Raw genomic sequence first — 12,616 nt, forward strand, 5'->3', positions numbered from 1 at the left:
CCAGCATTCCTGAACTAATGTATTCTCTGTCCTTGTGTGATTTCACTAAGGTATCAGAGGACCTGGTAGCATCCTGTAGAAACATTCTGGAGAATCAGAAGGGAAAATACCACACTCAAAGATTTCAAGTAGTGTGTAGGGGGAAATAAGTGTCAATTTTAAAATGAAGTCAAAATATCTCCCATTTTGAAACTTTTTATTTTACATATTCATGTTACCCATGTTGTTGGTATTGGACTGAGATGCAGGCTATTCCCAGGAAGCCCTAGTCCTGTTGTAGATACTCTATATTTGCCCTGTGGTGGAGAGGGGAAAGTAGTTCACACTGCATGTGGGGGCTTATTTCTTTCTGGGGTGTTTAACAAAATGGCACTTGAAGAGAATGATATTTTGTTAAATGAGTTCTGAGCTAGGACAACTGAAGAATTTAACTGGTAAGCAACTGAACTGCTGGTTCAATGTATATATAGCCTTACCAGTTTGTTTTTGCTGTCTAAAAGTGAGCAAAGTTGTATGAGTAATGTCAAAATCACTATTCTGCAATGGAAGTGAGTGGTATTTGGGTTAGTGTCTCTTGCCATTATAAGGCATTCCTAATGCTTAACTCTGCCCTGATCCTTCCAGTGAAATTTGTACCACTTGAGCACATCATATGGCCACAATGTGTATGTGTGGGAATTGGGATTTCCAGGATGCTAGTGCCTACATCTGTCACAAATATGTGAAATGTGCTGGGATTCCTAATCTTTTATTTTGGCCTACCACATTTCACTAACTCTACATTGTTTTGTATCTGCTCTTCTTCTCTTTAAAGGCAAAAAAAGAAAAAAAAGGAAAATATTAAAAGGTTTCTCTGCAGAAATTTACATCTGCCTAAGTACACATGGCATGGAAACAAATATAGCAGTCATTCTAATCATAAGCACAAATTATTATGAAAGGGAGGCAGTTGCCACTTTATTTTTAAAAATGCATATTTATGAAGTAATGTAGATAGAAGTCATCTATATCTCAGTTCAGTTAACAGCAGAGTAATTGATATGTTTTGATTAATCATAAGCTAGTGTGATGTTGTTCTTAGTGTGGAGACAGCTACTATCTTTCAAAAGCATTAGCTATTTGTGTTTATCAAGTATAAGCAGTGGTAGTGAAATGCCTTCTGATTGCCTTAATTTACTATTATTTTGGCATCAAATAAAAGAAACAAAGTAATTTTCAGTGAAGAAGTCGTTATATCTGATAGACACTTCAAATTTCCCTTAGTGTTCTTTTGTGATGATATGGCAATAAAAAAACTGTTCTTCAGCTGTATGCAATCTTTCGCTGAAAATTAGATCAGTGAACTCTTAACTTGATTTTCTTCTTTGTGCAGCTTTAAGCTGTTCAACTAATTTCTTTCTGGCAAGAATTTCCTTTTTTTTTTTTTTTCACTTGAGGGGGGATTTATTTAAATTTACTTTGGCCTTTAAATGTCTTTCATTTCAGTTATCCTTTAACCTTTGAAGTAAGATTTGGGTAAAATTTTAAACAATGTCTTCAAACAAATTCTTGCCTTTTTATATAATACTGCAGTGGATTCTAAGTTCAGGGGGAAGAAAAGAAAAATTTTGCAGGCCTTCATTGAATCTCACTTCTGTCAAAGTTAGTTTGAGTTTACAGTTATTTTCAGTTTATTCCCAGCTGTATTTTTCAGTGTGACGAGAGAAATTCATTTGGAGTAAGAAGTAGGAGGATTGTGCTCAGTCAGAAGAATTTACATATATGCAAAGCTGCTGTTTCTGGGTGAGGCTTCCAAAAGATAAGAGGGAAGGAGGGAGTGAGTTTGAAAGTAAGGAGCTAAAATGGAAACCCTCACAAAACAAACAGATTTGTAGAGTTCAATCAGAGCAGTGAGCAAAGAAGACTGAGAGTAGAATTAAGATTCTGATTTGTTTTCAAAAAAAAAAAATTTCAGGAATTTTCTTGAGGTGCAAAACATCCATATTTTAAAGTCTGGCTGATTAGACTTCTAGTGAGTGGATGTGTTTGGCTTGATGAGTTTGAGGTGAAAATTGTAGGCAGATTCATGACACTTCTGGGCTGGTAGAACAGAGAATTTTGCAAGATGAGAAATACTGAACTTATTTATAATGGAAAAGTAGAGCCCTAGAGTGAAAGGTCAGAAGACAACATGAGAGAGGGACAGAGAGCAAGAGGAGGGAGATGAAGGATTTAGAATAGACCAAAACCAAAAATCCATCTAGTTAATAGTTGAGAGAAATCTTCCAGCTCTTTCAACACTAATCCACTCCTTTCCTCCTTTCTCCAAAATCAAAGATATCAGAGGGGGAAAGTAGTAGATGAGTCGCACTGGCTGGCCCATGTGGAGCAGCTGTGTGGCAGCTCCCTGGTGTATTTTACCTGCACTGTTCAGAGATCTCTCAGTAAGCAGGAGATTGATGTGACCTGCAGTTACCTTCTCTTTCCTGAGCTCTGTCTTAGAATGGCTTGAATGTTGACTCATAAAAGGAACACAGAGTTTGTTCGGTGTTCTCCATAATGCCCCTGGAGCACTTTTTGGATACCTAGAAAAGAAGCTGGGCCTCTGTAGCAGAGTGACACCACCCATGCTGTCTGAATGATGCTATCCTTGAGTCATTGCCCATGTGGGAAGAGCTGATCTGTGGGCCAGCCTGGAGATGAGCTGCTGATCAGCACAGACTGTGCTGTACAGAACTGTGAGTTTTGTTGCTCTGTTTTGAATCTTCCTTGGTTATTTTGAACATTTTGCCATAGCGTGTTTTCCAGCTCATGGTGAATAAGAAATCCAAAGTTTGTTACATGACATCCAACCACCTCACCAGCATATCTACCTTACCAAGCTTTTCTTGTCCTCTGTCTTGCCCTGCCTGCGCAGTGATCCTTGTCCCTTTGAACTAAGTGGAAATAGTGAATATTTAGAATTAGTTAAATATTTTATTTCTCTATTAATTTCTCTACACAAGTTTAATTCCACCCTCAGGCTTTGTTACACTCTTAATTCTTCTCACTTAATTTTTCTAATGCTCAGGGAGTGTCATTTGAGCTCTTTCTTGCTCTGTCAGAATTAAATTCATCTGTGCTCATTCAGGTATGTCTTATTCGCACTTCCCTATGGACAAATCTAGTTCTTAGAGATGTGATAGGACCCACAATGTCCTAAAAAGCTGAAAGATTCTTAGGAGTCATTCATCAAGAGTATGAGCTCCCTTTGAAGGAGGGGGCTGAGGGGCATGCATGTATTCTCCCTGCCAGTCTTGATACTTGCTGTAGTCATTGTGGCAGCTGTGGCATTCTGAAAGAGTGGGTCTATGGTATGCTTATGAGAAAAAGAGGATGTATTGTTGCTTGAAACTGGCTTTCCTATGTGAATTATTTAAGTAAATCAATTAATTGTTGGGGTGATTTCTCCTGATGGACGTCACTTCAGCTGTGGTTATAGGAATGGATTGCTACTGGTAGGAAATGCTCTCACAGGATGAATCTCTTCCTACCTCAGTATTCTGTGCACTGGCTTTCACAGGTAAAACTGAGTGTAGCAGATTCTGTCTGCTGGGCTCTCTAGAAGGCTGATACTCGGAAGCAGCAAATTCATGGCATGGTAACTGTTTTGGCATTTGGTATGATTTTATGTGATAATTTTTATTAAAAATTCATGAGTTTGGAGAAGAATACTCACCCTGGTGAGAAGCACTTTCGGTTTCTCACACTGCTACTTAAACTGAAATTGCTGGAAACAATTGCTTTCTTTTTTAGGTCTTTGAAAAATCAGCTACCAAAGTAAACTATATTTCATAAAAAAACTTAAATCATTGATTGATCTTGAGTTCCAAATGATAAAATTACTGAAATGTTCTGATATCAGCATGTGGTCTGAGGACTTAGTGCTACTTTAGAAGGAAACAAAGCATTCTAAAAATTGCACAAAGCCATATCTACAGTTTTTTTTACAGATCTGTGACCAAATTCTGAAATGCTACTTTTATCTTTATAACCGTTATTGTGAATTTTCAGTCTGACAATGATCAATTCTATAATTCATGCTGCCCTGGCAATCTTAACTGATGTCCACTGTTCTGATTCATTATTTTTGGCAAGGCAAGGTAGCATGCACCAGAGTTATGAGGAACAAGTTGAATTGAAAGTTGCTTGAAATATGGTGCCTTTTTTCTCTCTCTCTCTCTTTTTCTTTTTTTTTAACCCTAGGGTTTCTTTTTGGTAAAAATTTTTTATTTATCTGTGTAGGTCACTATTTTCATTCTGAGTTTGGTATATTATTTTTCTTAAATCGTGTTCAGGTTTTATTTCCAGAAAGTTGACTTCATTCTTCTTTGTGCCCAGTACAGAACTGCTTACAGAAATAGATGCTTGTAAATAATCTTTTCAAAGACTTGCATTGTAACAAGTGAAGCCCTTGATCCCTTCATCTAGGTTTTTAAATACTGAACAGGTAAATAAGTGCTTCATGAAATTAATTATTCAGTAATGGAAAATGAGTATTCAAGTTTATAATAATGGGTGAAGGGATGAATTGAACTTTACATGAAACTTACCATTAAATGAAAGAACAAAGAAACATAATTTGCATCGGTATAAATGCACATGATTTGTGGGAATCTAGTTATTAAGCCTAGAAGCATTTTTGTAACATCTATTCAGTTACTATCAGCACCAGTTAGTCCACTATGATGAAACTTCTGAAATAACCTGAGGTTTGGGAGAACTAACAAAACCCACATCTCTTTGTTTAGGTTCTTCAAAATATTTGGGAGTCCTTGATAATTTGCAAGTCACTTCTATACTGAGGCAATTAAATTTACAAACACATTATTAAACGTACCTTACAAAGGCAAGGAAACCGCGAATTCCTTTGTTTTTAAGGACATCATTTACCATCAAGGTATAATTATGTCATAAGGAAGCTGTTAGAGATTATCTGATTAGGCATATAGGACTCTCTTCAGTGAAGCTTTATGATGTCTGAAGGGGAAAGAGGAAGCCTTTGTTTTAAGTGAAAGTGTTAAGTGAGTTTACTTGATTGTCTTTTGCAATTATTCAGTATTTCTGTTGTGGACTGTATAAACAAATATGACAGAGTTGGAAATAAATACCTATATGAAATAACTATAGGCATGTAAATATGTAAGTAAATTTATATTCCTAATTCAGTCTAATATTGGCTACAGGCTGGAAGCTGAGTCCTGCCATCTGTGGTGTTCCTGCCAACCCCTGAAAATAGGCCTCTTTGAATTCCTGAGTCTGATTTAAGATTGTTGATTTAATATTTTTAGAAGGAAAAACAAGCCTAAATCAATGGAGAAGTACTTGGCTGGAGATTTCACTTGCACAAGATACGTGTTCTCACTTGAGACCTTAGGTAAAAGACTCTGGAGGAATTCTCCACCCCATTACTATGTAAATTCTGACCCCAGCCCCAAAAAAATTCCTGCTAATGATACTTTCTGTTCCTTAGTTAGTCACAGGTAAAGAAATCTTAGTTTTTTATACTGGTGGTCTTTTAGTTGAACTCAATTTTTTATTGGCTGGATAACACATTGTTTTATTCTTTTCCTGAGATGTATCAAAAAGACTTAAAGCTAAAGAGGCAGTGTGGATGTAAATGTACATGAAAATCAGCAGCAGAATTTAAGAGAAAGTAAATGATGGCTATGACAAGAACTTGCAACATGAAACGGAAACTTGTATTTATACATAAAACCTTGAATTTAAATATATACATTGATGCAAGCCCAGGCAGTCTTAGGAAAGATGAGTGGAAGGGGATGAATTAAATGCTCAGATTTCCCAAGTGCCTCATTGTGACTGACTTCCAAGGAGGAATTCTGGAGCTGTGTTCCTTCTGTTGATCTAATAAAAGGATCGAATAATAGAATGTTTAAAATAGAATGGAAGAAAAATACAAAATCTACTCTAAAATGTCCTTGTTGTATAGGCATCAGAATTTGAGGCATAGAATATCTCTTTTGGGTCTCTCTTTCAATGGGTGACACAGGCCAGTAATGCCATGTATAATCGTCATTGAGTTAAGGAACTGGATTGGAGATCTCCCTACAAGCAATGTTGGGCTCTGAAATAAAATGTTGAGTCTTGCTTGAGACCTTTAAAATATTTTTTTTCTCCGATCTATTAACTTCTTTGTTGTAGGGTTATTCTTCAGATTTAGGTTTTAGAAAGTAGAAATTTTGAAAGTTTGAAGAAAGATAAGACTAAAAGCAACAAAAAATGATTCTTCTTCAGCAATTTTTAGAGTTTGGAAAACAGCTGTTAAAAGCCATAGTATATATGGCTCCTGTGGCTTTGTTAAAGAGACAGCTCTCCAGCTCTAAGAGTATTTGTTTTCCAGAATTGTGGAGGATTACCACAATAGAAATATATTTAGAATATGAAAATATATAAAGTATATATGTAGCTTGCAACAGAGGGCAATAGAAAAACCACAGCTAAGATGTAAATCTTAGTGACTTTTTGCCTGTTACATGATACCTCAGTAGTGATTGTTGAAGAACAAAATTAAGACCCGTATTTTATAATAACAAAATATTTATTTTGAACGTGATTTGTACATTCACTCATATTCCAGCAGTATTTGAGGCCACAAGTATCTCAGCATATTGCAGGAACATCTGGTGAGGCCTGGATGCCTCACTCAGCCCTTGGCTGGACATCTAGAGTTGGTGGAAGGGGCTGCGTTTTAGCCCTTCAGTCCTACATTCCTGTGTACTTCCGAGCCACACTTTTCAGTCCTGGCTGACTACAACACCTTTCTTCTTAGCAAGCTTCTGTACACCCCTTTCTTTAATGCTTAATCTCTTCACAGGGGCTTCTTCTTGATAGCACGAGTCATGTAGACCTTGGAGCTGTGTGGTCAGTGGTGCAGGGTTTAGGCATTGCTCTGTGCAAGCCAAGTGATGTCCAGATTCCCCTGACTGCAGAAGCTCTTAGGAAGTGCAGTTCAGGACTAAAAAGCTGAGAACATACTTTAGAAGTGTAGAAAGAACAGCCCATTATGCTACATAATTTTGAGTGAAACTCAAAATACCCAGTAACTAAAGAAGAGTTAAATTTCTTGTGTCAGTGAAATCTGAGCCCTGCTAAGCTGAAATGGCAAATTTTAGCCTTTTTGAGGAAAAAGGAGTGATAGTGAGGCAGGAAGGGAAGTAGCTGTTTTAGGATATGGCAACAAAGTGGGCTTTTTGTATTTGTTGTTGAGTGAAGAGAAGGCTGGAGAAAGTAACCACTCACAGGCAACGCTTTGTTTGAATGTGACCAATTTGTAGAATTTGTAAAGCCAGACATTTAAACATTAGGAATGCTTAGGGTAGCAGCTACAAGATTTAATGGCCAAACTAAACTCAAACGTAGAAGAGATGGAGATAAGGTAAATTTGCTGCTATCCCCTAAATCTCTCTCCTTTGTTCTCAAGAATGATGTGCTAAGGTTGCACCATTCCAAAAAGTAGAGAGGGAGAGGGAACCCTGGAGGTTTCGTCTTTGCCTGAGTTACATACTAAGGCCCCAGGATGCCTAAAATAACATTTGTATCTCTGAATTATAAACCCTGTACTTCAAAGCATAAAATGTTTACTCACTGTGCTGGTTAGTCATGAGCTTTTTTGATCCAATAAATACTGTTTGTATGTTTCTGTATTAACAGTTTGCCAAGTCATTCTATATACTATGTCTTTTCTTAGAGCACTGACAATTTTGGCAGCATACATTTATTGGGTGATTTTCTGAATATATTGTATTTACTTTACAAAAATTCTGTATTTTTTCTTCTTCCTTTTTACAGTCTTAGTTCAGTGAACCAGTTTTTATTCCTGCTTTAGTTAGTATTAATAGATTTGTTTTTCCATATCAACTGACATTTTATGTGCCTATTGAGAAATGTTTAATCAAAAAGGAGATTAATTGAATTGCATTAATTGCATTAAGTGATCTGGCTGGGAAGAAGGGGATTGGACCAGATAATGTCTGACACTGTTGCAGTGCCTGATTTTCTCCATTTCTGTTACACAGATCACCAGTTACTTGTGCCCAGTAGTTTGTTTACTTGAACAGCAAGTTAAAGTGATGGAGATTTTTTAAAATTAATATTATTTTTCTTCTAGTAAATTCCAGTTTTCATTTTGTTTCAGCCTTGTAAAATATTTTTTGTTCTTTATTTCTATTTTTGATTCCTCAGTATTTCTTCGGTTCCATTGAAGAGCAATCTAGTGCTTATTGTTTCTGCTCCATGTGGATTATCACCAGGTACAGTAATCCATTATGTATTTTTCTTAATTAACTGGCTATTACCTTGATAGTAAAAAGGTGCTCCAGACTTCAAGCAACATTTTTATGTCTATGCTCTTTTGAAGTTAGTTTCTTAAGTGTGGACATAAGAAGTGTCTACAATAATCCAGTAATATATTTTTTCTAATATATTTTTCTCTTTTCTTTGTCATTTTCCTGCTAATTTATCAAAAGACTTTTCCTTTTAAGTTACTGATATGTCAGCAACAGTTTCAGCTAATAGAGTTCTGGGCTTCCAGCTGCCCAGATCTCAAAATACTTTCTGTAAACATTGACTAAGCTATTCTTCATAACATTCCTCCAGCACAAGAAGATAATTAGCTGTAGCTGGGAATATGACATATTTCACTTAAGAAAGGCAGTCTGACTTTCTGGATACCACAAGAGCTATGTTGTTTGACAAGTGAAATTGCTAGGATTTCTGTTTGCATCCTTTAGAATACTGGTGGTTTCTTTTAAAAGGTCAAAGAGGTGTATTAATTCCTATATTTGGCCTTGTACCACAGTGTAGACGTCCTGAGCTATCTGTCCGCATATACTCTTGTAACCATAATGCAGTGGAAAACATAAATTCATCTTTTATCCTACCATGAGTGCCAAAAATGAATCAGTTGTTACTCAGCTTAGTGCTGCTAAGAAAATGTTCCGGTTATTGTTATGTCAAAGGGGCAAAGACTGCCAAGTCTGTAAGGACAGAAATGTGGTTCAGTGAAGTATTTAAAGCATGAAGGGCAGGATTTATTGTTAGACTCCTAAAGATATGAATAGATTGAGGAGGGGAGGGGGAAAAGATTCTGATTTGGAACTAGAATGTGATCCCTTGTCCAGAGTAGATTGGTGAGACAAGTGTAAAGTTAAACAGATTCAAAGCTTTTGGTGTCTGAACAGAAGAAAAAGGGAATGATGATGGAAGGTTCTGATGTGTTTTCTTTGTGTTTCCTTGAAGGAATAACCTAATGTCAGGTTTGACATTAGGAAATTTGAATTTCCTGATGTCAAACCTGAACTTCTCCAGTGCAGCTTCATTCCTCTTCCTTGTGTCCTGGCACTGGTCACCAGGGAGTGATCAGCACTTCCCCTTCCCTGCCCCCAGGAGGAAAGTGTACCTTGCTGTGCCAGGTTCCCCCTCAGCCTTCTCCTCTCCAAGCTGAGCAAGCCAACTCACTTCAAATGGTCTTCGTAAGTCTTGCCCTGAAGGGGTTTCGCCATCTGGGTCACCCTTCTCTGGACACATGTAAACAATCTGGTGTCATTCTTACACTGTGGCACCCAGGAGTGCCCCCAGCACTGGAGGTGAGGCTGCCCCAGTGCAGAGCAGAGCAGACAATCCCCTCCCTTGCCCGGCTGCTGATGCTGTCCCTGATGCCCCCAGGACATGCTTGGCCCTCCTGGCTGCCAGGGCACTGCTGGCTCATGTTCAACTTGCCATAAAATGATTGGAATGACTCAAAAGTGCATGTGAAGAGTCCGTTTTTCCTTTTGTTTGAGATAAATACTTTCAAAAGGTTTAGGGAAAAGTAGTTCAAGACTCTCAGTAAGTGTCACACATCACAACTGATGCAATCTAGGGAAATAAAGTGCTTTTCAGATAAAATTAGGATACTTCCCAGACAAATTGTTTTGTTTTCCTTTGAGTTAAGGTGTAGAGTAGTGGTTTAACTGGAAAGAGAAAGAAATAAAATACAAGAGAAATAGAATAAAGAGACAGGATTCCTTAGGTCAATCTCAGGAACACAAATGCTCTGGAGATAGGTGCCAGATATCACAGGTGCCAGGAGTCCTCTGACACATCCGTTAGAGGTAGCCCAGCATAATGGAGAAGCAGGAACTCCTGGACAATCCTGTAGGACTTGTCAATCCATATCATGTGTCTGCCTGGAAATAGTCCACTCCTTTTCAATTTTCCATGCAATCACAGGGGTTTTTTGCAATCTTTCTTCCAAAGCATATAATTTATACCCTCCTCTTATACTTAAAAGTCTGCTGCCTGCAACTTTTCAGCTAGATATGTAAATTCCACAGAATTGTGGAATCATGGAATTACTGAGGTTAGAAAGGATGCCTGTATATCATTTAGTCCAACCCTTGTGCTCAGAGCGAGATTTATGCAGTTGTGCTTTGAGTCCATTGGACTTTTGAGTACCCCTGGACTCCACAACCTCTAAACAATCTCTTCCACTGTTTTGTCCCCTCTTCAGTGAAAAAGGTCATTAATGGAGATTTAAACAGAAATTACTCTTGGACTGCTGCTTTAGTGGCTGTGCCTCAGCTGGACTTTCTGCCGTTGGCTGAAATCCTTTGAGCAGGGCATTTCAGCCAGTTTCCAGTACATTTCTCTAGTTTGTACTTCATCATTAAGATTTTACATGGGAGAGGTTCAAAAGCCTTTCCAGCTTTTTTTCAGCACTGGACCTTTCCTTAGATGCTTTTTTGAAGACTGAAAGAACTTCTGGCACATTTGAGTCCATTTGATCTTGTCCAGATTATTATTTTCTGGTAGGTTAGCTTAGGACATAATGAGAAGATAATAATGGGCAAAGATCGTCACATCCCAGTTAAGGCACTGATGCATCTAGGTCTGTTTCTTATTTTGTGAAACAAGCTAGTTTGGATGGGCCCTGTCAACTCAGTACTGTAATCCTTTTGTTTGCCTTGTGGATTACAGTAATCAAATGTGCTTCTGTATCTCTGAAAAAAAAATAAAAAAGAGCTTCACCTATATCAGTTATTCACGTGAATCTGTGTTACCCTTTTTCAAAGCTGCAGTATTTCCAAGAATCATTTTAAAGGGAGACTGCTAATAATTTTAACATCCAGCCTGTTACCTTATGTACAGTAATGCCTGTTTTTCACACATAATGAACTGTCAGAGCCAAGTGCAAATATAGCTGATTTTGTGCTTGTATGGTTGTTCTAAACTGTTGCTGCCGGCATTTTTTGTGCTATCACCCCTTGCTGCTGCCACAGATAGAGTGACGCACTTCACCTGCAAGAGAGAAGTAACAATATCTTTATTGAAGTAAAAGAGCCATTTCAGCCATTTAACAAAGTTTGGTGGTAAATGCGTCAGCAGTTTAACAATATTCAATGGCAAGATATACTTGATTTTTTACAGCACAGAGGATGGAGTCATACAGAACTGTCCAGGAGACCATCCTGTTGAGTCACAAGGCTCAAAGGACTCCCCTGTGTTCCAAATTTTCTGATGCGAGTTTAGTTGTGCGTGAATCCAGACTTAGTCCCAGGCTTGGTCAACACTTTATGGCTAAAGGATTGTAATTGCATAATCAATATTTTATGTCACTTAGGTAAAATTTTGAAGTTTAGCATGTTACTAATCACTTACCGAGAATCTTCTAAGGCAAGGAGTCTCTCAGCCCCAAGAATTAATGTAGAGAGGTGTCCATGCTGAAAGGGAGCTCCTGGAACACAGCCCCTTCTGTGCAGGAGAGCTGATCAAGCCTCAGGCTGCCCACTGTTCATGGAGTAAGATGATTGACTTATGGTCATATTTGCACAGCAGCCGTATTTCGTTTGGCGCATGCTCAACTAGCCCTCAGCTGTTGAACAAGCCTCACAGGCCTTAGGTGTCAAGCAAGATTTATGGCCCTTAACTATTGTGTTGGTATCTGTGAGCCAGATGTAGCCGTCACAGCCACCCCGGGTGGCTGTTGCACAAGCAGAAAGCAGCAGGGGTTGGAGCACATCGCCACAGCTGCCAAGAGTGAAACAAAATGTTCTGAGTACAATCAGGTAATCAGAACTTAGGACATTTCCCTTTGTTGCCCATAAAGTAGCTGAGAGATCTTTTCTGCTGCTGAGCAGGGTTTCAAAACATTTTGGAAGGACTGCTGGAATAATTTTTTCTGTCCTATTGTAATAGGATTCTGACTTTGTCATATAAAGGTCATTTCCCCTTGTTAGTGCCACAGCGAGTGTTTTGAAAAAGGAATTTGTCAGTAGTCCTTAGTAGCTCACTTCAGTCAATAGCTGGCTAAGACTTTATAACTTTGTTCCACACTAAGCTGTCCTTTTATTTTTGGAAATGGGAGTTGTGGCTCACTGCTCAGTTATTCTGCCTGAAATTCAGAGTTCTTTCAAAAGTTCGAAATTAAATTAACACAAGACTCCTTGTAGAATTACATGTGGGACACAATCAGTAGGACACAATCAGTAATATTCTGTATTATAACTGTGGGACACAGTCAGTAATATTCTCAGCCTGCCGAAATGTGAGCAGGCGCTTTCTAAAAAGTGTGATAATAGTATTTGGCTGAGCATAT

The 12,616-nt window shown here is 38.1% G+C and overlaps 1 protein-coding gene across 12 annotated transcripts in view; it reads left to right on the forward strand.

The window, feature by feature from the left end:
• The window catches only part of GHR (growth hormone receptor), a 157,468-nt gene that overhangs the window by 67,136 nt on the left and 77,716 nt on the right, over positions 1-12,616 (forward strand). For 7 of the 12 annotated variants that reach the window (XM_074533192.1, XM_074533195.1, XM_074533193.1 and 4 more), the window contains exon 2: positions 8,224-8,291. The exons of the other annotated variants lie outside the window; for them this stretch is intronic. Coding sequence is in view for 3 of the 7 variants with exons in the window: in XM_074533195.1 (XP_074389296.1) it covers positions 8,275-8,291 (17 nt within the window). In the remaining 4 variants the exon portion in view is untranslated. The remainder of the gene's footprint in view (positions 1-8,223; positions 8,292-12,616) is intronic. 12 annotated transcript variants of the gene reach the window in all.

The sequence above is a fragment of the Zonotrichia albicollis genome, chromosome Z (genome assembly GCF_047830755.1).
Source record: "Zonotrichia albicollis isolate bZonAlb1 chromosome Z, bZonAlb1.hap1, whole genome shotgun sequence".
Classification (NCBI taxonomy): Eukaryota; Metazoa; Chordata; class Aves; order Passeriformes; family Passerellidae; genus Zonotrichia; species Zonotrichia albicollis.